Source organism: Sylvia atricapilla, chromosome 3 (assembly GCF_009819655.1).
Source record: "Sylvia atricapilla isolate bSylAtr1 chromosome 3, bSylAtr1.pri, whole genome shotgun sequence".
Lineage (NCBI taxonomy): Eukaryota > Metazoa > Chordata > Aves > Passeriformes > Sylviidae > Sylvia > Sylvia atricapilla.
Genome location: NC_089142.1, coordinates 5,514,362 through 5,541,404, shown reverse-complemented (window position 1 = coordinate 5,541,404; position 27,043 = coordinate 5,514,362). Strand labels below are relative to the sequence as shown.

The 27,043-nt window shown below is 43.0% G+C and overlaps 3 protein-coding genes across 7 annotated transcripts in view; 2 read left to right on the top strand and 1 right to left on the bottom strand.

Annotated features, from left to right (window-relative positions):
* CYP39A1 (cytochrome P450 family 39 subfamily A member 1) overlaps positions 1-27,043 on the top strand; it is a 349,396-nt gene that overhangs the window by 120,554 nt on the left and 201,799 nt on the right. The gene's annotated exons all lie outside the window — the stretch shown is intronic.
* ENPP5 (ectonucleotide pyrophosphatase/phosphodiesterase family member 5) lies at positions 364-11,376 on the top strand. 2 transcript variants are annotated; one of them, XM_066314662.1, is made up of 5 exons: positions 364-544; positions 1,101-1,138; positions 2,352-3,221; positions 6,305-6,481; positions 7,811-11,376. In XM_066314662.1, the coding sequence occupies exons 3-5, from the start codon at positions 2,357-2,359 to the stop codon at positions 8,179-8,181; spliced, it is 1,413 nt and encodes a 470-aa protein (XP_066170759.1). In that variant the 5' UTR covers positions 364-544; positions 1,101-1,138; positions 2,352-2,356; the 3' UTR covers positions 8,182-11,376. The 2 variants fall into 2 exon arrangements, with proteins under 2 accessions (XP_066170759.1, XP_066170760.1); XM_066314663.1 differs by lacking the exon at positions 1,101-1,138.
* Positions 3,240-22,395, bottom strand: ENPP4 (ectonucleotide pyrophosphatase/phosphodiesterase 4). 4 transcript variants are annotated; one of them, XM_066314667.1, is made up of 4 exons: positions 22,210-22,395; positions 19,691-20,555; positions 18,588-18,758; positions 3,240-5,644 (listed from the first exon to the last, which is right to left on the bottom strand). In XM_066314667.1, the coding sequence occupies exons 2-4, from the start codon at positions 20,511-20,513 to the stop codon at positions 5,511-5,513; spliced, it is 1,128 nt and encodes a 375-aa protein (XP_066170764.1). In that variant the 5' UTR covers positions 20,514-20,555; positions 22,210-22,395; the 3' UTR covers positions 3,240-5,510. The 4 variants fall into 4 exon arrangements, with proteins under 4 accessions (XP_066170764.1, XP_066170761.1, XP_066170762.1 ...); XM_066314664.1 differs by lacking the exon at positions 3,240-5,644 and adding an exon at positions 14,069-15,932 and having other exon boundaries at positions 22,210-22,392; XM_066314665.1 differs by lacking the exon at positions 3,240-5,644 and adding an exon at positions 14,069-15,932 and having other exon boundaries at positions 22,231-22,392.

Genomic DNA, 27,043 nt, shown 5'->3' with positions numbered 1-27,043 from the left:
GGAAGGGTCTGGAGCACAAGGCTGAGGAGGAGCAGCTGAGGGAGCTGGGGGGTCTCAGCCTGGAGAAAAGGAGGCTCAGGGGAACCTTCTGGCTCTGCACAACTCCTGACAGGAGGGGACAGCCAGGTGGGGTCGGCTCTGCTCAGAGGGAACAAGTGAGAAGACAAGGGGACATGGCGTCAAGCTGAGCCAGGGGAGGTTTCGGCCGGACATCAGGAAGCATTTCTTCACAGAAATGATGATCAGACACCCGAACAGCTGCCGGGGACGGCGGAGGAGTCGCCGCCCCTGGAGGCGTTTAGGGAAAGACTGGACATGGCACTGAGGGCGGCGGTTCAGTTGCCGCGCCGCTCCTCGGTCACAGGCCGTATCTCTGTGATCTCAGAGCTCGTCCCGACCCAAATGACGCCGCGACTCCGTAATTCCGCAATTCCGTAATTCCGTGTCCCCGTCCCGCCGGGCCCGCCCCGCCAGCGCCGAGTGACAGCGCCGGGGCCGCTCCCGGGCGGGGCCGGGCCGGAGCCGCAGCTCGGCGGCCCCTCAGGTAAGGGCGGGCGGCTCGGGGGTGCCCGGCGTGTCCCGGCGGGGCTGAGGGCGGTGCGGGCGGGGAGCGGCGGCCTGGGCTCGGCATTCCCGTGCGCCCAGCTCCGGCGGCCGCCGAGCGGGGCCCGCGGCGCTTCTCTGCCTGTTTTGTCCGTCCGTGAGGCAGCTCCTGCCCCTGGCAGCCCGGTGGGTTCGTCCCCCCAGAGCCCCTCGGGTCCCCAGAGTTTTGTGGTGCCGAGTTCTGCAGAGACCCGCGTCAGAAGATGTGCTTAGGCTGTATCCGGGGAAGAGCAGTACGAGAAGGCCTTGGAAAAAAGCCCAAACCACTCGTCATTTATTATTTATCGAGGGCATGCAGTTAAGGAATTAGAATAATATAATTATAGATTATGCTGAGATCATTAATTGTGTAAAATTCAGAAGCAGAGACTTGATTTCACTTGAGAGGGTTTCAGTCCATACTTGTCCCTCCCGAGAAGGGGAATTTATGGGTTTTGTCTGATTTGGCAGCTGGGGTTCTGATAAACACGAGAGTATGTTGTCCTTTCATCCCTCAGGTTCAGCTGGAAGAAATCCCCCATCAGGTGGATCTGAGGTAATCTGTAGCCTTTAGGCCTGTGTTGTTTGCATAAAGGGGAATTACATCTCTGGAATGTCAGTTTGTTCTTAGCAGAACTCAAGGCCTGGATTTTAATTTTGAGAGACACACAAGTTTGGTGTAACATTTGACTGCCTGCAAGTTGCAGAATCCTAGAATCACAGGGTGGTTTGGGTTGGAAGGGGCCTTAAAGCTTATTTCATTCCAACCCCTGCCATGGACAGGGGCACTTTTCACCAGCCCAGGTTGTCTGTCCATCCTGGCCTTGGACACTTCCAGGATCGGGGCAGCCACAAATTCCATTCCATTGTTGCAGTGTATTCAGATGCTTGTTATACCATAATGCTTATATTTGCTAGGATGTTTATATACTCTGAGTATTAAGATGGTTTTATTGGTTGCAAATGCACTGTTTTCCAGCTGAATTTCAGTGATGATTAAGTCCCAGAGGATTGCTGAAAAATGGGAATCTAAAGAGAGCTGTGAGGAAGATTGGTACAGCTCACATGCAGGATTGGATGAGAAATATCTAGTCTTGTGGTTAAATGATGCTATTGAGCAAAAAATGGGGAATATTAGCATGAAATTTTAGGGTTCTATGTTCTTTGTAAGGGTTCCTACAGGGATCTTGTTTTGAGTAGATATCTGAGTATTCAACAAGAAATTGTTTGGGAAGAACAGGAGGAAACTGGGGCAGGGGAGCAATTCAATTCAATTCAAGGTAATACAATGTGAAATTATGTGTTCTATTTTGTCAGATAAGGACTGATAGATGAGAAACACCTGTCATAGCTAGGAGTCATCAAAATCCTTGAGTCTTATGATCAGATTTAGAATCACTGAAATGGTTTGAGTTGGAAGGGACCTTAATGGTCATCTTGTTCCAACCCCCTGCCATGGACAGGGACACCTTCCACGAGACCAGGTTGCTCAGAGCCCTGTCCAGCCTGGCCTTGGGCACTTCCATGGATGGGGCAGCCACAGCTTCCCTGGAGCTGTTTCAGGGCCTCGCCCCCCTCACAGTAAATAATCTCTTCCTAATATTTAATCTAACCCTGCCTTCTGTCAGTTTGAAGCCATTCCCCCTTATCCTGTCACTACATGCTTTTGTAAAATGTATCTTGGAGTATATAAATACATAAGGAATATTTTAGCCGCTCATTCTTTAAACTAAGTTATGACTTTGACAACTTCTGTCTCTGCTCAACAGATGCCATGTTGCCCCAGAAGAGGGGACAGACACCTTCCAGCACAGCCATGAGCAGTTACTGCAAAGTCCTGGGAATTTTCTTACTCTCTCTTCAAAGTGTGCTGTCTCTCCAGCCAGCCCAGCCCAGGGTGCTGCTGGTGTCTTTCGATGGGTTTCGGTGGGATTACATCTACAGAGTGCCCACCCCCAATTTCCACTATGCCATGAGGAGCGGGGTGCACGTCAGGCAGGTCACCAACGTGTTCATAACCAAGACGTACCCCAACCACTACACCCTGGTGACTGGGCTCTACGCTGAGAGCCACGGCATCGTCGCCAACGAGATGTATGACCCTGTCCTGAACGAAACCTTCTCCCTGAACAAAATGAACACTCACAACTCCAAGTTCTGGGAAGAGGCCAGCCCGATATGGGTGACGAACCAGAGGGAAGGACACAAATCTGGTGCTGCTATGTGGCCTGGAACAGACGTGAAGATACATGGAGTCCTGCCTACACATTACATGCCCTACAATGAATCTGTTCCCTTTGAAGAAAGGGTAGCAATGCTCATTGGCTGGTTTACATCAGAAGAACCTATAAACTTTGGTCTCCTGTACTGGGAACAGCCTGATGAGATGGGCCACTTTCTGGGCCCAGAAAACCCACGTATGGGAGTGATAATCAGTGACATTGACAGAAAACTGGGATATCTCATTTCTGAACTGAAGAAGGCGAAGCTGTGGGATGTGATAAATGTCATAGTCACAAGTGATCACGGAATGTCACAGTCATCCTCAGAAAGGCTCATTGAGCTTGATCAGTACGTGAGCAGAGAGCTCTATGAAGTCATCGACCACTCCCCTGCAGTGGCCATTTTGCCAAAAGAAGGTAGGAGCTGCAGCAGTAATGTTCCCTCAGGAGATCCTTGAGTATCCAAACTTTATGGACTGAGTTTGTGGTAGCAGCATTGATGGCAGTAGGACATCAGCCTTGAACAATGAGCACTTGCAAGATCCCTTTGTTCTTTCTGTGGGCTCTGTCAAAGGCCTGGGTTAACTTTTGGAAAAGTAAAGAGAGCAAATTGTTTGCTGTTGACTAATACTGCCAAGGATCCTTTAGTCCTTGTGAGAAGTAAGATAATCCAATGGCATTATCAAGGCTGAATGGCGCTCTAGATAGATAACACCTGAATGTTACCTATCTTGCCTTTCATCAAGATGCTGAAGCCATAGTGGAAGAATTATATTTCTAACTCAAACAGTAAACTGAGAACAGATGGGGATGTTTGATAAAAAGAAAGCCTGTGTTGGCTATTTGATTAGCTGCCAGCTATTGTAGTTCACTTGAGTTTTTTTCCTCCTGTCATGCTGATCAGCCAGCCAGTTACATTCATACCATTTTTATTGAGATAAAGATGGGCAGGAACAGTGCTGGAATTGAAATCTGAAGCCTGGTTGCAGTCAACAAGGGGTTGCTGAGGTGTGAGGTGTATGTTTAGTGTCACTAATGCATCTGCTCTTTATTTTGATGATCAAGTACTGAAAACTACTTAGTACAAAACTGTTTACCTGGAAAATAACACACCTGCCTACACAAAAAAAAAAAAAAAAAGTGCTAATTTGGAAGCTGAATTTCAAGGTGGACTTCTGGAAAGGTGTTTTAAGAATTTTGTAATGTTTGCATCACTAATGGATAGACAGTACTCTGTATTTTAGGGCCAAACAGGGAGAGTACTTTGTAGAATTAAGTGAGTTTTAAGTGCATGAACAAATGTGTCTTGTCATTTTTAATTCGAAGAATACTCCAAGCTAAAATGTGGGTATGCCCAAACTGAGGTCTCTGCTGCCTGGGCACAGTCAGGCCCCGTAGCTGGGTGCTGTTTCTCTCTGTAGTGATAAAAACAAGTTTGGGAGCTTCATATCCATAGAGGCAAACAGGTTGCCCAAGATGTTCTCATTAACAAATAAAGAAGCTGTAAAAGTAAACTTCCTGAAACCTCCCTAATGCAGTAAATGAGAACTTTAAGATGTGTAACTTGATTCTCCTGTCTGCTAAATGCTGAAAAGAAACAATATCTCCTGCTGCAATTAGATGACAGAAAAGTAAAAAAGCCATTTCAGTGGATTTCAGAAACAGCTTGGATTTGATTTTGCCCAGAGATTCAGGTATTTATTACACTACCAATAAACAAGAATTAGTTTTGAGCACAGCTAAAATTCTTTCCTTCAGTGGTACCAGATGTGATTTTTATTATAGAACACTGAGTTTCACTGTCAGTTCAGGTACGAGCTAATATATGCTTAAGTACATAACACTGATTCTTCACCTGTTATTCAATTTGTCTTTCTTAAACCAAGGGAATAGTAAAACTTAGTGAGATTGAGAAAATGTTTGAATGCTTAAAAATGCAGCAATTTCTTTTAACTGTTTGCTGTGTGTGTTGCTTCCCCAAGAGATGGATTAAAACTGTTATTTAACCATGCTGGTGTATTAGTGTGTGGGCGGAGCTAATTGGATGTTCACAAAGAAGGCGATGCTGGCTTTTTTCTTGCATTCAATACATTAATTCAGATAATTAGGGTAAAATTAAGTTTGTTGTATTTGGGACTTCTCCTCCCTGCCATCCCATATAGAAAGCTGGCTTAGAAAAATTAACTTTATTACTAATATAGTCCTCGAAATGCTGCATTAGAGTCCCTCTTCTTGTTACTGTAACTGTCTCTGATACCTTTGCTTTTGCTGTCTCATCCTGACCTTTGTTTTGTTTCTTAATGTAGTGATTCTTTTTTTTTTTTTTGGTGCCAGTTTGAGATAAGAAACATTAATCTGTTTCCTTCAGAATGTATACATTAATGTATTTTCCTTCAGAATTTCCATACTGGATTCTAGGAACTGAGAGGGAAAATGAAGATGGTTTCTTTAGAAACAACTGGCCACTTTCTCCCAAACTTTTTTCACTGATACCAATTCAAAACTCCATGGATACTGGAAATGGCAGTTTGAAAGGGGTCTGCAGACAATACTGTGCATTCAGCTGCATGTGTCACACAAATATTTACCTAAGTCACGGAGCTGAGAGATTTGGTGTGTCACAGGAGTCTGTGGTGGGCACTCCATGGCTCTCAGTAGGAATCTGGCCTTCAGTGGAGGTGGAGAATGAAGAAATTTGGCCAGATGTCAATTCCTCAATTTGCTTTTATGTTCCTGGGTGTCTGTTCTGGTTGCTCCATTCTCTGCACTGGTGCTGCAGCCAGCTTGACCAACTGGTTGTGGCTCTTCAGTGGCTTTTACTGGAAAAGCAAGCTCAAGAACTGGAAATAAGCAAATAAAGAATTGGAGTGGAAAATACCTCTTTATTCAGTGTTAGTAGAGCTCTTGAGGGTTTGTGCTCACTGTGACTAGGGACGGGAAAGGAGCAGGCACTAGGAATACAGAGGAGTAGCTCATGCTGTTGGCTGTTACTGAATAATAAAGGAAACCAACAAACTGCTTTAAAATAGATGGAAAGTGTCACTTATTGTCACAGCCAGCTAGGTGACAGAATTTGGCCTGAATGTAGCCATTACCTCACAAACAGGTTTAGGAGCTGTTTTCTTGCTTCCAGGTTTTGCACAGAGTTAGGATGGTTTGGTTCCTTTTCCAGGAGACAGCTGAATGCTTTCTAACTCATTCCTGTGGGAAGCTTACATTCTGATAGCTGTGAAATGAGGGATTTTTCTAAAATTAGCAAGGCAGTTATTGCTCGGGAACAGGCTGTGAAGTCTGGTGCTGAGGGGGATCTTACTGTGGTTGAGGCTCTGGATTTCTCACAGGAACTTCTATGCACACATTGTCATCTCTTACAGTTATAATTCACTTCTGAGGAAGTGCATTTTGCCCTCTTCTTTCAGCTGTATTTTAACTACTGATGACTTCAGTAAACACACTGGTATGTTTATTTTTTGTCTTTTGTCTTTTTTGTTTGTTCGAAGGCAAACTGGATGAAGTTTATGAAGCTTTGGCCAACGCTCATCCCAACATGACTGTATATAAAAAGGAGCAGATTCCAGATAGATTTCATTACAAACACAACAGGAAAATTCAGCCCATCTTAGCAGTGGCTGATAAAGGATGGGAAATTGTACGTAACAAGAGTGATGGTTTTCTACGTAAGTATTCTGTCTTTGTAGCATTTTGCTGTATCTTCCAAGGCAGGGACCTTATGTGGTAATGTCTCTACTAGTATCAACAACCAATGTTCATTTTTAGGTTTTTTTTAAGGCTGGGAGGGAAAACTAAAGTATGTGAAATGTATAATTTTTCCCCTAGTGGGCTGGGAAGCACCCTACTGTTAGGGGAGGAGGATCTGCACTTACTGTTTCTTTAAACATTAAACTTACTAAGATAAGATCAATCACATGTTTTAGTGGCCCCATACTTGAGGTCTTTCCGGATGTAGCAAACCAACAAGCACTTCCTGAGAGATTAAAAAAGAAAGTTGTAACTGAATGTGTTGAGTAGAAGGTGAATAGGGTTGTTTTATCATGTCTTATTTACTGGAGAAGGGTTGTGTTGGGTTGTAAAATACAAGGACATTTTCTGAAATTCCTCAGCTTATGTGGGTGCTACACTTAGAGTATCCTTATTCTATTGCTACACAGTCTTTGTATATTGTGTTACTGCACACCAGTGATTCCATTTGCCTTGGAGGAAAAAATGCATTCTAGGTGATTTGGAGGAATAAAACCCCCAACACTTTCAAGTTCCTCACCTTGCAGTTTTGAGATTTATTATAGACAGCATGTAGACAGTGAACTGTAACTTCTTGGTAACCTAAAATACAGGTCAGATGGTCAGTTCTTACACTTCTAATGGAGAACCTTTTGAACTTTGCTGCTGGTTATGAACCTAAAGAGTATTACCAGCAAGACTTAATGAGATTTTTAGTAGCTGCTGAGAGCATCTTCTTGTTCCTGTGTGTTTGACACATTCCTAGTTTTTAATGCCACTGTCAGGAATGGGCACTTCACACCCACCAATGAGTTCTTCCTTGTGGAAGAGTTGACGGTGCATAAAATTGGACAAAATGTCAAAGTGACTCCTTGGAGTCACATGAATAGTCTGACTCTACATGTTTTTTTATCATTTTCTCTAAGAGATCTGGACCAATTGCAAAGTTGGAGTTTTTCCTTGAGGAAAACCAAGGAGGTTTGAGTGTACACAGTGTGCCATTGACAATGCTGTTACTGCCACATGAGCTCACTTTCCCCACCTCTTTGTTAAGTAATGGTCTCCATTGTGGGTTTTTTAGGTATTTTCTCTTTGTAGTTCTGAGATTTGGTATTTGCTAGGAGGCATTTGTGCTGTCAATCAAAACAATTCTTCAAACCTCTCTAAGGATGGCTGTGCCTTTTCTGCATTCTGATAATTCTAGGAAAATGTTCAATGCTTGTTTTGCAGCTTTGGGGTATTGACCTTTGTTTATCTTTTATTTCTAGTTGGTAATCATGGATATGACAACGCTGTACCAGAAATGCATCCCATTTTTCTGGCAGTTGGGCCTGCTTTCAGAAAGAATGTCACCAAACAATTCATGAATGCTACAGACTTGTACCCCTTACTGTGCCATCTGCTTGGCATCAGCCCACTGCCCAACAATGGTTCCTTCAATGCTGTGAAGGATATACTTGCTGAGGAAGTTCCTGGAGCCCGTGGAGCAGATTCCTACTCCACTGTTGTAGGAGTCTTCCTGGGCAGCTTGCTTGTTTTGGTTTTCACTGCAGTTTTTGTTAAGCATTTTGTCCTTGCCCAAGCGAATTCCATGCAAATCCGACACACTGAAGCTGCCCAGCCACTGCTGCAAGATTAATAACACCTGGGATTATTTCCTGTTGGAGGATTAAGATAAGCCTATACAAAGAAAATAAACAATGGAGGTGGATCAGCATGAATATGTGGAGTGAAAGGAGATGGATGCTGATCCATTGGTACTCTGGGGCATGTACAGACCAGGAATGGAGAGAGAGCATCTTCCTGTTTCACCCTGCAGCCACTTCATCTTCCAGGGCTGGAAGATATCCTAGGTGAACCTGGGAAGCTCTGTGTGTACATAGAGCTGTAGTGACAATAGACCTCAAATACCTTATGACTATTTTTAGGGAAATAACTGGAGTGCACTTCACAGACTATTAAATGGTGATTTAATTTCCCACCCTCTTTTTCGTTTTATTCTTTGAGGGTTTTTTTTGACCCTCTTTGATTTTAACAAGTCGCTGAAGGGTACTAAACTTCTTTGTTAGTATTTTTCTTCTCTGCCCAAGGAAGCTTTTGCATGGCTCACCATTCCAGATAACTTGGTGAGTTAAATCCTGCAGGAAAGAACATTATTATTCAGCTAGGTCATGCAGTGCTAGGTGTCTAAGTTTAGAGTTACATCTATTTCTTCAAATAACTGTGTTAACTGTAGCCCCAAAATACAAATCTTAAGTGGTATTGCCTTTAGCAATCAGCACTAAACTGCTTGACTCTTAATGTTTTAAAAATTTATTTAAGTAAATATAGGTTTTTACCACTTTACATATGATTTCAGGTAAATGTAGGCCTTTACTTTTTCTATTTAATGTGCACTGCACTAAATTTTCTAGCTGGCAGGATAAAGACTTGTAAAAGCACCACACTTGTATATCCAAATGGAGGCTTTTCTATTTCCGTGGTACTAAGGAAGGTGAGTAAGTTAAGGTACAAGGATGCTCAGCTGGTTTCAGAGTGTTGTCACGCTTGTCCCTCATCTGCTACTGGACATTCTGAGTTTGACTTGTGTCTTTATCTGCTTTATCTGCCCTGTCTGGGTGAGCCTTGGAATGGGATGATCAGGATTACACACACAGTTTAGGGGGCAGCTGTTTAAATCTCAAGCCATATATGTTCTTAAATCTGGAAAAGCACACTTTAATAATAATAAAGGGTGTAAGACTGGAGTTTATTTTTCCAGAGGAATACCTCTGTCAGGGAAAAATATTAATTCTGAGTCAACAAAGGTACATATTCTCATTCTTTTGTGTGTGGCAATAAATCATCTTGCCTAGTGTAGTTGTGGATTGTGGGTTTCTTGTGAGCTCACTTAAATGGTAGGTGAGAATCTGCTGACTAAAGTTTGTATGAAGAACGTTCTTAAGTGAGAAAAATTGTCTGTTGTCAGACTTCTCCCCTTCTCTCTGTGAGATGACAGTATTTCTCAGCACTTTGTGGCTGAGTACAATGCCTGAAGGAGAAAAAAATCTTTCAAAATTAGTGCAAAAGTAGCAGACTGGGTATTTTTAAATGCAATTCATGTCTGTATCCACAGCCCCCAGCAGAGGGCAAAGATGGGAACACCTCGGCTTTGGATGAGCTCTGCCAAACCAAAAGCATGACTGACAGTACAGTGAGGGGAGGGCTGGGATACAAAATCCCTTTTGCTGGGCTAAATTCCAGACTTGGTGAAGATCTGTTGTGTTCCTCTGTGATGGCAGGGACACTTGCTTAGCACCAAGCTGCCTTGCAGACAGATGTGCACATTTCCAGAGGCCACATTTGGGTGCAGCGAATGCTTTAGAGGGAAGGCAATGAAATAGCCCAACTTCAGGGTTCTGCTGAAAGTTCCGCTGTAACAGTAGCTTTAGGAAGGCAGGAAAAATGCAGGAAAAATGTCAGGAAGACAGCCCTTGATTTGGGGGATGTATATGAAATCCTGTGGACTCCAGCTGACTCAGTGCTGTTACTGTGCTGTGAACTGCCTTGTTTTCCTGCATTGCCATTTCCTTAAGAAAACACTGAAGGGAAAGGTCTGTAAGGCCCATTCTTAGTGCAGCTGGCCATTAGCTGTGCCTGAAGATGAAATTGCTGGCACAGGTGAAACTGATGCTGCAGGGCTCCAGCTGAACCACGACAACGTGTTCACAGCAGTTTTCAGAGACTGGGGAAGTCTGAGCACAAAACCCAGACCTCTGAGTTGTTACTTATCCCTTCCCTATCCACCTTCCAAAAGTGGATGACATACAGCAAATTGATGCACTGAGTCCACCTTTTCTTGCTTATGTGCAGCTTAAAAATGAATTGTAGCACAAATGTATTGTGTGTTTAAAGGAAGATCTGCAGGCTTTAATAAGGCAATAATAGTGACAATTGTCATAATAAGGCCATAACCCTCACCTGTAGCTTCTGCACTTTAGAACATGCTGCTTTAGTAGAAATTCTTCTTATTGCAGTAATTTCATAGCAGTGATTGTGGCAGATATAAAAATAACTGGGTTGTAATCTCAGAGCTTTTTCTTAAACCCTGCTTTAATTGTGGCAAGTGTAGCTCTATCACCAGCCAAAGTGACCCTTGATTTTAAGGAAGGGGCAAAGTTTGTCAGTGTTGATCAGTCATTTGGGACTTTAATTTACCTGCCCAAATATGCAACAAGGATAGAGCAGTAGGTTTTCCCCAACAAAGGGTTTGGGAACAATAACACTCAGAATAGGCTGGGGACACGAATGTGAGAATTGTTGATGTCATTGTTCTGTATTGCACTGTGAGGCCCTTCTTTGAGGAGGGCAAAATAAAACTTTGTAAAAAAAAATATTGAAGAGAATCTTGTAGCATTTGGGTATTTCAGATTAGGGTCGAACATTTCCTTTATTCTTAGGTGTATTTGCAGGTACTTGTTGGGTAGTTCCTGGCTAGGACATTTGCCCAACTGTTTTAAGTTACTGGGTGTGAACTTAATGAAATTGAAAGCACAGATGCCTGGAGAAAAACAGTGACTTTTTCTCTTGATGTGACATTTTGTCAGACACTTTGTTGGGTGGGGGGACATGGGATTTGGTTTCTGTGTATATGATACTTTCTGTGATGTACAAACCAGTTTATTGGAAAGAGAGTTTGAGTACACTGTGTACTGCTTGTAACTTAAACTTGGAAACTAAGAATGATGCATGATATGTTTCATCACTGACCTGTGGAGCATACAGATGTCAAATGTTTTCTTTGTTTCTTCTTGTTTGGAAACGCTGAAGTTAAAATACATCTTTGCTATAATGCTGTCAAGCACGGAGTGCTGGCTTCATTTAAAAACACTTCTGGAAAACAAACTTGAACTGGGGGGAAAATTACTTGGGGGAGAATGGTTTCAACTTGTTTGCATCCCAAATATTCCTTGGACTCTGCAAAGTGTATGCCTTTGTTAAAAATAACTGGAAGTGTGATAGAACTTTGGAATTTTAGGTCACAGTTCTTATATAACAGACTTCTTGTTTCCCACCTTGCTGCCATATATGGAAAAAAACCAGCTATTGGTTACCAATAGTGGGAAACCAGTTTCTTTTACTAAAAGAAAATCTTCCAGACTTTCTTGGTCAAGAGCTGCAGTAATGCTGCTATAATAAATGCAGCTGTAAAAACAAATGAACAAACAAACAAACAAACAAAAACCCCTAACAAACCCCCAAACCCAAAACAAAACAACCACACCAAACCAGAAAAATCAGATTTGTTAATCACTTAGGTTGGAAAAGACCTTTAAGATCATCCAGTCCAACCATTAACCCAGAACTGCCAAGCCTGTTGTAAGATGAAATGTTGTGCAAACTGACTTTTTATACAACCATAGAATAGTTTGAGTAGGAGGAGACCTTAAAGATCAGCTCATTTCAACCCCCTGCCCCCCTGAGTTCTGTCAGGAGCACAATCTTGACTTGCATGTGGGAGGACAAATGTGCAGTGGTTGGGTCCTGTTGCTTTGTAAAATGGAAATTTAACAGGCTTTTTTTCCCAGTCTTCTTCCCTGCTGAAATAATGCCATGGATGCTGTGTTTACCATATCTGTGCTGCTGTACAAACCTTTGATGGCAGGTCTGCCCTACAGTAAAGATGATAAAAGCATTCATTAGATAGTAAACTACAAAAACTGTTGCAAGCACATGAAAATTATAAATTCAGTAGTGGTATCAGCCTTTCCATAATGAAATCCCAACCTGAATCCTATTAACAAACCTCCATTACTGGGATTTTGCAATAAAAGATGCTACCATGCATGTTAGAGCAAACATCTGTCCCTGTGGTCTGGTCCTTGGAGGTACACAAAGTTGGTTTATTGTCACAGGCAATGTGTAGGCAGCAAGTTACTGAAAGCAGAGTGTCAGTGCTGCAGTTCAATTCTGGAACTGTTTCTGTGATGCCAATGCCCAAAGAGCATGGAACCCCAGAGGGGTGGATATTCTAGGGTACTGTACCCAGTGTGGAGAGTTCCTGTAATGAAACATCAGCCTTCAGAGCTGGGAAGTGTCACTAAATATCTCCTATTCCCCTCTAAACTGCAACACCAGTTAAAGGTTAGGAACTTCCCCTAAATTAACCTGCCCTGTGTGACCATTGCTGAGTTGTGTCTATTTAGGAAGTCATTAAATGCTGCCACAAACTACTGTCCCTTTATCGCAGCCTTGAGGAAGCACAAGCCACAGCTTTGCTGTTCTTGTTCTGAGCTGGCTGCCCAAAAGGAAATCAGCCACTGGTTTTCATGAGAAATACTTCACACAAACCAGAATGAGGCAATGGAAATATTTTGTCACGTTTAAGTATCTATTTTTTAAAATAATGATCCTTAAATGAATCAATGTGTCTTAAACACAGAAAGATGGTTTTTTCTAGATTCTTGTATCTGTATGAAACTGGAATGTACAAGAACTACTGTGAAACCCTTTGTGCCAGGAAAAAACACTCAGTACCCTTACAGACCACACCACATCTTTGGAAATGAAAATAATCAGCAGTGCAACTGGAATATAGTTTATCCTACTAAACACTTAAATTTCCTCTTTAAACCCTTTCCACAGTAGCACTGTGTCATCTTCATGCTGAAGGGAGGAGGAACAGAGGGTGATAAGGATTTCCACCAGACATAGCCACCTGCTGGTTTCACAGCAGCTCAGTGCCTGTAGCAGTTCTCATCAGAAGGGGCTGCCTGGAGCTAGGAGGAGAAATGCATTTATGGACCTTGTTTTCCCCAGCTGTAGCAACATTCCTATTTCAGATCAGAGTTCTGGCATCGTGCTCCAGTCAGCATTTACAGTTCTGGTCACCAAAGCCTTGCTGGTAACTTTACCACCTGCCTGGGGAGGGACGCAGAGAGGAACTGAGAGCGCACTGACCACACACTGTTGTTGTGGCAGCTGCTGGGGGGAAGGAACAGAGTGGAGAAAACACTGTCCTAATCAGTTTTAGCTTCTAGAAAAAATCCCAAACATCACAGGATGTCTGCCAGAAAGGTAAACTCAGTCAAGCCTTTCCAAACACAGATGATGCAAAGCATCTCCAGTAATTCTCTGACTCATCCTCTAAGGAGCCCACTCTGCATTAGCAGAATTACCAGAACCTAACAAAACTCTCTCCAAGACAGGAATTCAAGCATTCTCCCTTCTACAGCATATTTAAGCCTAGGTTCTACCCTGCAACATATTTCTTTTGTAGTTACTCATTAACCTCACCTCTCAGTGCATGTAATAATTAATTTAAATATGGCAGGATGAGGAAGTGACTCGGTGTTTAGTCCAGCTACTGCTCTAGAATATCAACAGGCTAAAATCCAGTACCCTGTCAGTGACAGCACAGATTTGTCAAGGGGCCTGAGCCTCTTTCAATTAATCTGAACTTGATTTCAAGTTCAGATTAATTCAGAGTAAACCATTAGTAAGTAATAATTAGTAGTTTGAAAAAAAGCCAAAAACAAACCAGAACTGGTTAGGTTTTGGATTTTTAATCAATTAAAATGAAATCCCTAGACAGGGAGACACACATTACCAAAACTTCCACACATTTATAAAGCTCAAGTTTATTTTTTTCCAGTGGGCAGTTCAAAGTAACCTCTTCCCCCTAAAGTTCCTGCTCCCTCCCTGTTGGATCACTAAAAGGCTGTGGCCAACACCAAATTGCAACGAATTTGAAGCTGTGAAAGAGAAACCCCATTGCTACCAGATTCCTCTGTTACTTTATTTTCTAAAAGCATCAGCTTTGTAGGAAAAGGACTTGGTAACTGTAGTTCTCTTTTTGGGTTAGCAATTACAGTTTAATCTCACTGAAAGGTAAGGTACCGTTTTTTAAGGCTTTCTCAATCCAACTCTTGTTTTTATAGCAAGTTACTAGATGACCATTAACAGAGAATAAATAGTTTAACTTAAGAGAACAGTTAGCTCTGGTCTTCATCAGGAATTTGCATCTATGTACCTCAAACATTACAGAGAATTTATTTTTTGAGTTAAGATCTGCTAACTTCTTCCTTTAAATTCCCAGGGTTTAAAATATGAGTTTGGAATCCTTGCTTGGTGACTTGCTCATCAAACTTTCAGTTCTTGCTTTTTAGCACAACAGCCTTCAAGAGACAATTATGAGCTGGTACACAGGGCACAACCACCTTTATCTCAAAAACACCTTCAGGAGAATTTAGTCCTGAGAATCTTCCACAGGGTTTAGGAGCAGTGATTTTATACCTATAGCTGATTAAACTGGGTACTTCAAGACTCCCAGGTTAAACTGACTTTTCTGAGATAAGGCAGTAGTGCCATCCCAAGTGGGCCTGTGGATGTAAGTCATCATCCAGAGACACATATCCAGAAACATCAGAGCCACCTGCCCAGGCTTTTAAGTGCTGAACCCCAGAGTTTATTGCTCAAAATAGAAGAGATATGCAGCAGTTATTTCATCACTGACTTCTATGTTCTTCCTCAGAAATTTCTTGTCACAGTGCTGACTTAGGCTAGAAACAAACATCTTGGATCTTCTCTTTCCCCGAATTTAAGGGCACACTAGAATATACTCTCAAAACAGAACTAACTCCTAAATTTCAATAAAGTTTTTCTTTCCAACACAGGTGCAAGAACACTAAAAGTAGTCAATATTAATTTAATACAAAAAGAGCAATTACGATTTACAAATATTAAAATTCACTTTTTCTACCCTGGCTAGTCACACTTTGGAGTCTCATTCTGAAAGTGTTCAGAGGCTTGAATGAAAAACTAAGCATCCTTATTTTGTTAAGCATCTCTTCTAGTAAAAAGCCACCTGTTCACTGTTTGGTTATGAAAATATTTTTATATGACACTAGTCACACGAATCAGCAGGGTCTGGCTGTACAGTATTTTACACAGATAAAGTGCATCAAACAAAGAATGCCATCCAGTGCAAATGGAAAATGTTGTCCTGAAGTCACAATGTAGGGAGCGAGACTCAGCTCCCTCTGCGCTATCCAATCAAAGGATCGTCGTCGTCACTCTGCAACTGGAGCCGGGCAAAGGGCCGGGAAGGAACCACTCTTTTCTTGGAGATGATGATGATGCAGGTGAAGGTGCTCAGGACCATGAAAACCCCGATGACGATCCCAATGGCCTCAGGGACACTGATGCACCACTGGTCGGCCAGCAGGCACTTGGCGTTGGCCAAGGAGCCGTTGTGGGGCCGCGGGGCCAGCCCCAGGACGTGGCACATCATGGGGTAGATGTCCACGTTGGCCAGGCTGCCGTGGCGGAGGCCGCGCCGGAATGCGGGACCGCGCGCGGCCAGGAACGGGTGCATGCTGCGCAGGGCGTTGTCATAGCCATGGTCCCCCACTGCAGGGGGCAGAGCACACAGTTACTGCACAGCCTCTGCTGCAGAGACACTGATTCCCTGCCCGTCTCCCCCACCCCGAAGCGTAACTAACCAAAGGTTAAGGCACAACATAAAAGCAACTGCTGGATCACAGAATGTGTAGGTTGCAAGAGACCTTCAAGATTGAGTCCAACCCGACCCTAACACCTCAACTACATCATGGTTCTGAGTGCTGCATCCAGTCTTTTTTTAAACAGGTCCAGGGATGGTGACTCCACCACCTCTTCAGGCAGACTATTCCAGTATTTAATCACTCTTTCCATGAAAAATTTCTTCCTAATATCCAACCTATATTTCCCTTGATGCAGCCTGAAACTGTGTCCTCTTGTTCTGTCAGCTGCTGCCTTCAACTTCTGTCAGTTCAACCACAGAAGGAAGCCCCAGTTCCTTCCCTCTTCCCCAAACCCCACAAGTCTTTTTCCATACTGGCCTTCCCCCATAGTTCTCCCTCCCATTAATCTCTTTTCCTGTCAGTGCTTAACATTTCCAGTGTTCCCCTTCCCATTCTTCGTGCCAAAGTTGAAAAGGAGGCTGCCACTCCACAAGGAGTCAGTAGCTACAATGCAAATTTTTACTTCTCAGATTCTGGAAAATCATCCCTCCTTGCAGAATGGACACTTAAAATTACTTATTAAAAATCAGACATCTTTCCCTTGATCGTGTTCAGTTCAAGCATATTAAATACTCTCAATTCATGCTTATCAGATAAAATACTTCAGCTGGAGGGACATCCTAAGAGTCAAAAGCAAAACACAAAGGATCACGGTGCCTCTGGCAGGCACACTGCAAAACATTTGTGGCTATAAGGTCAGGAGTACTTGGACATCTGGTAGGTTTTCAAGATGGGACTATAAACAGCTAAAGAGCAGCCATTGTCAAGTTTCCTAATAGCATTCCTGAAAAACATGTCCAAGGTGCCAGAAGTCTCCCACAGCACAGTATATGAGTGACTGCATTTAATTTTTAGTCCATTTCTTAGTAACAGTGAGGAATACCCTGATAATTGTTTCCTTGGGGGCTTCCCTGAAGCAAAACGTCCAGATTCCAACTGATTAGGTCACACCACTTCAGTGAGCTTGCATTAATCCTTTTTAATGTTTTCCACCATTCTGTTTGTTACCACATCTTATTTGTTTTGACTGTCTCTAGATTGTTTCCCCTGCCTTCTACTACTTGTTTGTTTTGAACAGAGCTACTCCAAGTTCCCTCTTCAATGACATTCCAAAATTTTCAGCTCTGAAGTAGGATTCAGGTGTGTGGAGTTCCTGGTACACTTGGCAATCACTGTGCTGCCACTTTGTCCATGAAGACAATAAAACTTAAACAGGCTTTTACGCTAAAACTAAAACCTTCCCTGCCTGATTCTGGGAAGCCTTCATAAATAAAACTGATTTGAAAAGAGATTTACTTCAACTGATACAATGCTGTTCCTTATAAATATTCACTTACTAACGATTTTTAGGTATATGAAATTGAGTATAACCAGAAAAAAAAGAAAAAGAGAACTCTGATCAGAGCATGCCTGTGTGACGTTGCCAAATTGAAGATAATTGTAGAAAATCCATGGGGAAATTAAAGTATAAATACATCCTGCATTAAAAAGCAGTACTTCTGTAGAAATACTGAAAAAACCTGAACTTAATTCTGCAAAGGACAGACAGTAAGATCAGCCAAATTGGGTGCAACCAGGATTTTACACCACTCAATACCCTGGCTCTAACAGCAGTCACACAGGGAAGTGTCCAGGAGGGATATCCCTGACCCTACCAGCCCAAGCTGTGGCTGCTCAGAAACTTCCCAGAAGTTGGTACTTTTGTATTTAATTTCCATTAATGGATTTTTGCACCAAGAACCTGTCCAATCACTTTCTGCACACACATACAAACACACACAAAGCCTTCATCTGTAACCAGAATTACAGGCTGTATTTTCTTACTATTACAGCAAGCAAATCCGGAATTTCTTCTTTGAGATAAAATTTCCTGTGACTGTTGCATTTTTTTTTTAGTAAATTATACATGCCCCTTGTCTGCCAAAAAAACCCTGCATTTATATACACCTGGAAATATATACACATATACATACACATGTACATATACATGTATGTGTAATTTGACATTCTAGCAGGAAGAAAGTGCACAGCTTAGCAAGGAACTGAGAAGTAGCACCTGTTGAGTTTTGGCTTTCAAACATGCTGCTTTGTTCCTACTATTTTTAGTACTGCCTGCCATTTATTTTCATTCCCTAATACATTTACTGTAATATTAAATGTTGTGTGTTGCATGCTTCAATTTATGCACCTCTAGATATATATTTTATATACAATAAAAAGTTAACCCACACTCCAGGGAAAGCTTGAGACAGACTGCTAACCTAAGATAACTCAGACTATTAAATCGAGCACAAGAAAGTGTTTCAGCCAACAGAATATTCCCCATCTTCCCCTCATCTGTTCAACACTCCAGACTCAAACAGAATCTTCTAGAAAATGCTGCACTATTCCTAAACCTGCACAGTGCCAGGACTGCCCTTGCTAAATGAGAACCATCCTGCAGCTGGCTGGAATAGAAACGAGGCAGTTTAGCCACACAAACCACAGAGGAACACACACTTACACTTGGACAGGGACTCGTTCTGTACGATTGTCCAGCCTTCATCTGCAACTAGAATTATGGGCTGGATTCTCTTGTGATGGCTATAATGGAATCTCTCTGGAATTTCTTCTTTCAGATAAACCTTCATGTGACTGTTGCAATTTTTGAGTAAGTTGTACACCTCTTCTTTGTCTGCCAAGGAAAATATTGCACATGAAACAGCTGGAAATTAACTCCTGTTTACTACAATTATCTGTCATTAAACCTAAGATCCATTACTGCAAAAAAGTTATTTTTAAAAACAAACTTAGAAAATATTTTTTTTCATGTTCCTTATGAAATGCTACATCAGTTGAGGTGAATTTCAAAATTTGCTTTCATTTTAAATCAGACACCTTCCAGATGTGGGTTTGTACCTATAACTCAACCTACCATGCAGGCTTCAAGGGCAAAATTCAAGCAGAGAAATCAAGAGAAAGCAATCACTCCCTCAAGTAGTCAATATTTTATCCAATGCAGTAGGGTGTTTTTTGGGGGTTTTTTTTAGTTTTGTTTAATTGTATGTATCACTTTGTTCATTAGTCTGGCCACAGAGAGACCAGCAATGTCATGATTTCAGACACGCCTGTTGGGGACTACTCCAAGATACAAAAATGGAATTAATGGTATGAAATGTTAGGTTCCACTCCCAAAAACAGAAGTGGTAAAATGACCAAAGTTGGGACTAGGTTCTTGCTTTGAAATTTACATAATGACATTTTTTGTTCTGAATGAACACATGGGTTTATTTCCTGCTCACTGTGAGTTACAGCTGCATAGACTAAGTGAGAAACAAGAGAGCAGGCAAACTAAGTACCTGTCTACTTTCTCAACCACCTGTACCAGGGTCATTAGCCACAGCAATTTGAAAAGATACTCTCCTTCTTCCACTGATTGCCAAAACAAACTTCTAAATAAACCATCATTCTCTAGCTTAGTCATGATGCTGAAGTTCTGCAACATGAACTCCACACGTTTTGCAAAGGATCAGAACAAGTCTAGCATACTGTGTACTTTTTAGAGGCAAGATAAACAAGATTGAATTCTGAGTATATGTCTTAAAAAATATCCAAACCCAAACATACTCTGCCTTGGCAGCACCGCAGCAACTGGAGTCTTGTCAATCAGGGTGTAGTTACTGCGCCCGAGGCATTCGTCCAGCACAATCAGCTTCTCTGCAGAACACGAGGCCATGCCATGGTCACTTGTTATTATGACATTAACAGTGTCCCACAGACCCGACGCCTTCAGTTTGTTCACGAGGAAACCGATATGTTTATCCACTTCTTCCAACACACTGCTCATGTTCTGTTTGTCATCTGGGCCGTACTTGTGCCCGCTTGCATCCGGCTCTTCCCAGTAGAGCACAGCAAAATTGACCACTGGGTCAGAGCTGTTCAGCCACTCAACAATCCTCTCCACTCTCTCCTCAAACTTCACTGAGAAGTTGTACTTCATAAAGAAATGAGGGGTTGTGTTGTTGATTTTTACATCACTACCGGGCCACATTGCAGCAGCACTCGCTCCCTTTCCCTGTTGTTGATTTGTTACCCAAATTGGAACTGCATCATTCCACCAGAAGGGATCTGAATCGTTGAACTGTGAGAATTTTTTCTTGGCATCTGCATCGTACATGTCATTAGCCACGATGCCGTGGCTCTCCTCATACAAACCCGTCACTATGGTGTAATGGTTTGGGAAAGTCTTGGTGATAAAAGAATTCATGACTTCTTTTACAAGCACACCATCCTTAATGAATTCCTGGAGATGTGGAAGACTGTAGTTTTCCAAGTAATCAGCCCTGAAGCCATCAAAGGACACAAGGAGCAACCTGGATACAGAGTCACCAGCTGAGCAAGCACAACAGACAAGGATTCCAGCAAAAAATAACTTCAACATCGACCTCATTGTGGAGACTTCTAAGTGCTTCCAGAAGGTAATAAGATGGACCTGAAAAAATTTAAACAGACAAGGCATGTAACCAAAACAATTCTACTGTGACCAGTTTAACTAGCTATACATTATATACATCATATACATCTTCCTTCCAGAGGGTAATTCCAGAACATCCAGTCTAAACAACCATTCACATTTCCTTACTGACTTCAGAGGTTTCTCATATATTGTCAGTGCTTTTCATATATTAAAACAAATGAGCAGTGAGATTTTTTTCCAGTGCAGACTAAATGAAAGGAAGAATTGTTTACTTTTGATCAGTTATTCCATTGTTGTGTGTGCCCTATTACAATTCTACATTAGAAGACAGAAAATCAGTATTTTCCTCATGTTCAAGCACAGGCACTTGAACACTTCCAGAACTACATTTAAGAGTCCTCTACAGCCCTAAATTCTTACACATCACTGCTCAGGTCAGAAGCCTGTTTCCTACTAAAATGGTATTTTTCCTTTTTCATCTCACTTTTCCTTTTTCAGTTTCCACCCTTCAGAGTTGCTGGAGGACTTTTCACCCTTTCAACATTTCCATTTAATCACTGCTTATTCCATATACAGAACTGCCAGGAGTAACTTCTGCTTTCTTTTTAAGCTGCTCTACATCTACTCTAACAGCATTTAAGCCTGTCCTTTATGTACCACACTCTTCTCTCTATAAAAAACCCCAAATTTAATAACCTTAGCTATGAGGTAAGTATTTCTCAGCAAGGAATTAATGGTTATTGTAAGCGCCAGGTATGATTTGTAAGCTTTTACCGCCTCTTAATGTATAATGTGTGACTGACTTAAGCACTTTGTTTAGGAAGGTACAGAATGATGCTCTCGGTCTTTAAGAGAGAGGAACTGAAGCTCCAGGTTTCACAAAACCTTCTACAGTGTTGTTAGGCAGCATATTTGCTTCTCAAGAAGAGCTCCATTCCAGCAAATTCTCCCTTTATATTTCTTTTATCCTTTATCTTCCTTTATGTGCAAGCAAACTGTGATTCCAGAAGGCACAGCAGCTGTCCTCCCAACATTTTTAACATCAACCCTTTCCTGAAAACTCCTTAAAACGGCGGGTTTATTTTAAAGATGTAAGAAGCTTTAATGTTAGCTGTAGCTTTGGCAGTGACGGGAATTCAAAGCACGGAGAGCCACCCCCCGCGCCGGTTAAAATAGAAGATACAGAAGTCACAAGGATTGTCAAAAACAGCATTAAGGCATCTCTTAGCACAGAGGACTTGGAGGACACAAGCCCTTTTAAAGAAGAAAAAGGAGAAAAGAAATGGGAAGAGTAACGCAGCGGCTGATCACCCGTCCGATGTTGTCAGGTGCTTTAAAAAGCAGAACCAGAGTTTCCACAGCGCAGTAAGACGCAAACCCGCCGCGTTCGCTTTGAAATGCTCCGAAGCTGCTCAGCACTGGTGCTTTTATACACAAGTGGCATGTTCTAACCAAAAATTAACTCTACCCCAGGCAAGCCCAGCAAAACAAGCCAGCTGTGAAACACCAACAGCATTAGTCCACCTGCTCCCGAACCTCCCGACCAGGTTTTGGAGTTGCTCGGCCCGGTCAGAACGGAGGTTATTTATTCCGCCTGCAAAGCGCACACACGCGGCACCCCCGACCAACCGGGCGCTCCGGGTCAGTTTCCCCCGCGCCTGTCCCTCACCCGCACTCAGACCGGGCTCACCGTCCCCACAGCCTCCCGCCGCGGGACAGCCCCGTCCCCGCCGGGGCCCCGCCGTGAGGTGCCGCTCCGGCTCCGCTGGGGCCGGGACGCGCGGGCGGCACCGGAGGTGACCCGGGCGGGGGGGGAACCGCAGCGCCTGCGCACCCGCCGCCCGCGCAGCCCCAACCGACAACTGACGGGCCTGGGGGGGGGGGGGGGGGCGCAGGGACCCGTCGGTGAGCGCGGCCTCTGCCCGCTGTGATTGGCTGCGGGCCCGCTGGCGGGAGATCCGATTGGCTGTGGCGCGGGGGGCGTGGCGCTGGGAGGAACGGCGGAGCTGGGGAGCGGGAAGTGAGGGGCGGGCTGTGAGCGGGGTCCTGTGGAGGTCGTGAGAAGGCCGTGGGGGCAATGGGGACATTCCAGTGTCACAGGATCAGTTAGATGGAAAAGAGCTCTGAGGTAGTCGAGTTCAGTCCAGGGCCGATCACCACTTCGTCAGCTAGTCCATGTCTCTCAGTGCCACCTCCAGTCTTTTCCTTAAACACCTCCAGGCACGGTGACTCCACCGCTTCCCTCGCCAGCCCATTCTAATGTGTAAACACCCATTTTGTGAAGAAATTATTCTTCATGTCCACATAAAAACCTCCCGTGGTGCAACTTGAGACTATGACCTCTTGTCCTGTCACTTGTTCCCTGTGAGCAGAGCCGACCCCACCTGGCTGTCCCCTCCTGTCAGGAGTTGTACAGAGCCAGAAGGTTCCCCCTGAGCCTCCTTTTCTCCAGGCTGAGCCCCCCCAGCTCCCTCAGCTGCTCCTCCTCAGACTTGTGCTCCAGACCCTTCCCCAGCTCCGTGCCCTTCTCTGGACACGCTCCAGCCCCTCAATGTCCTTCCTGACCTGAGGGGCCCAGAACTGGACACAGCCCTCGAGGTGACCTCAGCAGTGCCCAGCACAGGGGACAGTCACTGCCCTGGCCCTGCTGCCACACACTGGGATGAAGGGGGCAGAGCTGAGGGGAGCCATGGGGGCTGTGGGATGAAGCCCTCCCAAGCAGAACAATGTGATGTTTTCACAGAATCACAGAATGATGAGGTTGGAAGATACCTCCAAGATCACCGAGTCCAACCCATGCCTTAACACCTCAAGTAGACTATTTGGAGAAAATTCAGGGATTTTTGAGGTATGTGTTTGTACCCCCAGACCAGGAAGCTTTGGGGCTATTTGCTGGGTTTCCCATTATTGCAGAAGGGCACCATGAGGTGAGGCTGTGATGGGACACGTCCTTGGGAGTGTCCCTGTGTTTTCCCAGCACACCCATAACCTGCCTCCTGCTTCCTTTACAGGTGCCTAGCAGCCCCAGGCTGTCACCTTCTCGAGGCAGTGGTGCTTGTCATCATGACTTCTCCATGACTCCTCCATGACTCCATCTCCCTTTTGGTCACACAGCTCTGTAAGCTGGCTGTTCATATTCTTTCACGCACGTTGCCTTTTTGTGTTCTTTTGTGGGGGAAAAAAAAATTGTTTACCCTAAAACTCAGAATACTGGCAGGAAATGGTCATGTGTTCTTGAATGTACTCTGAGTGCCACTGCACCAGTGTGTGGTACTACGAGTGGAGATCTGCTTTGGGTCCTGGTGTAAGTTTGCTTCATAATAAGGCAAATAGTTTACATTCCAATGGTTTTCCTTTTTATTATGAGAAGAGATTAGTAATTCTGCAAAACCTGTTAAGTTACTGGTGCTGAAAAACAATGAGATCAGCTCTATGTAAATAAAGAAATGAAGCATTCTTTAATAGCACAGAGCACAAATCATCACTGTTTTAAATTTCATCCAAAAAACCGAGGAAAAGGTATGCTTATGGCTTCCTAACTAACTGAAGTAGATCTGAATTTCATTCTGTGTACCCTACTAGATGTTTATTCTGCAGGCGATGTCGATTTCAGCTTGTTTCTTGCAAATGGCTTTCACATATGTATGAGTTAGGCAGGTTTTGCTACCTGTGTGTGCCAGCTGTGGAGTGGCTCTAAAATGTGGTACAGTAGGCTGAATAGAGCGACACGCCCCTGATTCACCTTGATTTATGGAATGTACCAGGTGTGGCAAAACACAGGCCTGTAAAAAGAGGAGAAAAAAATATCTCCAGGTGAACTAGATAAGAATTCTTGCAGCTATTCACGTGTTATGTGTCAAGTTCAAATCAAGGTCCTTGTGTGGCTTTTTTCCTCTTGAGTCTCTTTTTGGTTACACAAATTCAGCTTTGGGAATATGCACGTAACAGCTGATCATGTGGAGGAGGGGCACATCCTTTATAAATTACTTTGTTGTATTGCCTTGAAAATATTTGTTACACAGAGTGAATTAGAGCTCAGGGAATGCATAACAGAGCAGGTGCAATATTTTGACCAATTTCATCAAGTTACAATATACAGTTGTATGCACAGATGCAGACAACTTTTAAGCATCGAGGCTCTTTTGCCAGCCTAATTTTGCAGCATACTCACTCAGCTATTCAGTCCTAAAAGGTGTGAGTAATCTCTTGTTTACCCTTGCCCACATGCTTTGAAAACCATTTGCAGTGGTCACTTATTCAGGAGCCCAGCCTAATGCAGTGTGCCCAGCTTGACACATCATACAGGCAGCACACCACAGCAGCTCGGAGCTCTGAACTGGTCTAACCAATATGTATCTAATGTGTTTAAAACAGCTCTTGGTTCCATTTACAGTGTTTGCCTACAAGAAATGGGCGACTTACATGACTTACATCAAGAGGGGTAAAACTGGGCACAGCTGAGATGTTTGTCTTTCATCACCTTCATTTCTCTGCTGTATTTTAGCCCAGATTTGCCTGTAGAAGCTGCAGTTCTAAGCACTGGATGCTGCTAGAGCTGTCCAGATTTACTGCTGGAGTACAATTGAGCATTTGCTGCTCAAAAATTATTAGTCAATGCCAGGAAGTAAAGAGTAGGCAAACTCAAAATATTCTCAGGGGTTGCCAGGTTTAGTACAACACTAAATTTCTGGATGGAAAGCATGCCCTCTAGTTGGCAGTGTTGTAGAGGTGAAGCCACTCTGAATTTGTTTGGATTAATTAAATTTGGGATTAAATTTGGACAAATTTAATTTGGATTATTCAGCTTGGAGAAGAGAAGGCTTAGGGGTGACCTGACTTTGGCCTTCCAGAACCTGAAGGGTGCCTACAAAAAAGATGGAGAGGGACTTTTTACAAGAGCATGGAGTAACAAGGCAAGGGGAAATGGCTTCAAAGTGAAAGAGAGTAAGATGATTTTTAAGTTCCCTTCCTACCCAAACCATTCTGTGATTCTATGAATACTTGATGTTGCATGCAAATATCTCAGCTACTCGTATTGCATACTTTCTTAAGGACATTTTCATTATTTAATATTGAACAAGAAATATTTCCTGTATTTCCAATTTTATTCTCAATTTTATCCATGTGATGGAGACTTCTGCCACCATTTTTGCTCAGTAGCTTTTTAGTCTGTCATTTAACCTGTTATTTACTGTGTTTTGATGCATCTTTATAAAACTGAGATTAAAAAAATAGACATTTCATGAAACCATAAAAAGAGCTGGGTGAGTAACAGCTGTTAAACTTTATTAGACCTTAAGCTTTTAGTGCCCATTTAATCCAAAGCATTCCTTGTATATGGAGGCTATAAACAAAACGGGCTCTTAACCTTGCTGTTTCTCAAACTGTGTGGAAGGAGATCCCTAAGGCTGCATGACAGAGTGATACAGAGGACTCTAGTGTCTCTGCCTTCTTTATTTCAGTTACCAGAGCTTCCACTGCAAACAGACTTGAAACTGGGTTGCTGAGCTTTTCAAGTGTACTTAGTTTCAGAGATAAACAAAGCTGTTGAAATTATGCCAGATTTTAAAGGCAAACAAAAATGTTTTTCTTGGAGCAGTTGGGCAGATAAAAAGTTGGTATTTCTTAGACTCTCAGGTATTCCAATGGAGTTTCTGACCATGGACTTAAAGACCAAAGCAAGTAAAGTTTTACAAAAGTAACTGGAAGACCAAAAATAAAGGAACATCCAAATTTGGAATGCTTAGGTCCTGCAGCAGGTGAAGCAGATTTTCAAATGTGTGTTGACAGTTACTCCTGGTATTTTCAACAACTAAAAGCTGTTGATAACATGAGAATTGAGTGCAAAGTGTTTTTCTATTGTTTGTCTGGTTCCCAGTGGAAAAATGTCTATCATATGCAGAGTGAAATTTATGGGTGTGTTTGCTTTAAAATATGCCTTTTATGCAGCCAGCAGCAAAAGAAATCTGGGTGAAGGTGAATCACTATTGCTACAGTGGGGTCCTGGATTCACGAACCAGCCCCTCTGAAGACTGCAGAATCCAGGTCAGTTTTAGCAGAACAACAGATGGATTTCTGGATGATTCAAGGATGTGCTGGCTCCTGTGTAAAATGTGTCATCCTCAACATCTACCAAACCACTGTCTTCTGAAATAATTCTTCGGTGTGTTTGTTTTCCTTACTGCAGTACAAATAGAACACAGATAAAGGAACAAAACGTGGGATAAAGTCTTGTCCTCATGCTATTTAGTGCAAGATTGGTAGTAGACAGAGGACTACTGTTGATGAACTGTGTAAAGATGAGGTGCTGCTAACAACACAAGTAAAAGCTGAGGCTGGAAATGGTGCAAGCACTTGTTTATGGTTGATTTCCTCCAGGTATTGAGTGCAGCCAGGAGTGAAAACAAAATAGTATGAATGTATTGCAAATCCCTTGTAATACATCTGAAAACCATGACCAGTCTGTTTCCCAGAGCCACAGTGTGGTTTTGGTAATGTCCTTG

What these genes read in the sequence shown, in the direction of transcription:
- ENPP4 (XM_066314664.1), bottom strand. Translation starts at nt 20,513, where the DNA reads ATGAGGTCGATGTTGAAGTTATTTTTTGCTGGAATCCTTGTCTGTTGT. An exon ending in TGCGGTGCTGCCAAGGCAGA is followed by an intron (nt 18,759 to 19,690) that starts GTATGTTTGGGT and finishes TTTCCTTGGCAG; the next exon opens with ACAAAGAAGAGGTGTACAAC. An exon ending in GAACGAGTCCCTGTCCAAGT is followed by an intron (nt 15,933 to 18,587) that starts GTAAGTGTGTGT and finishes TGCCCCCTGCAG; the next exon opens with TGGGGGACCATGGCTATGAC.
- ENPP5 (XM_066314663.1), top strand. Translation starts at nt 2,357, where the DNA reads ATGTTGCCCCAGAAGAGGGGACAGACACCTTCCAGCACAGCCATGAGC. An exon ending in GGCCATTTTGCCAAAAGAAG is followed by an intron (nt 3,222 to 6,304) that starts GTAGGAGCTGCA and finishes GTTTGTTCGAAG; the next exon opens with GCAAACTGGATGAAGTTTAT. An exon ending in CAAGAGTGATGGTTTTCTAC is followed by an intron (nt 6,482 to 7,810) that starts GTAAGTATTCTG and finishes TTTTATTTCTAG; the next exon opens with TTGGTAATCATGGATATGAC.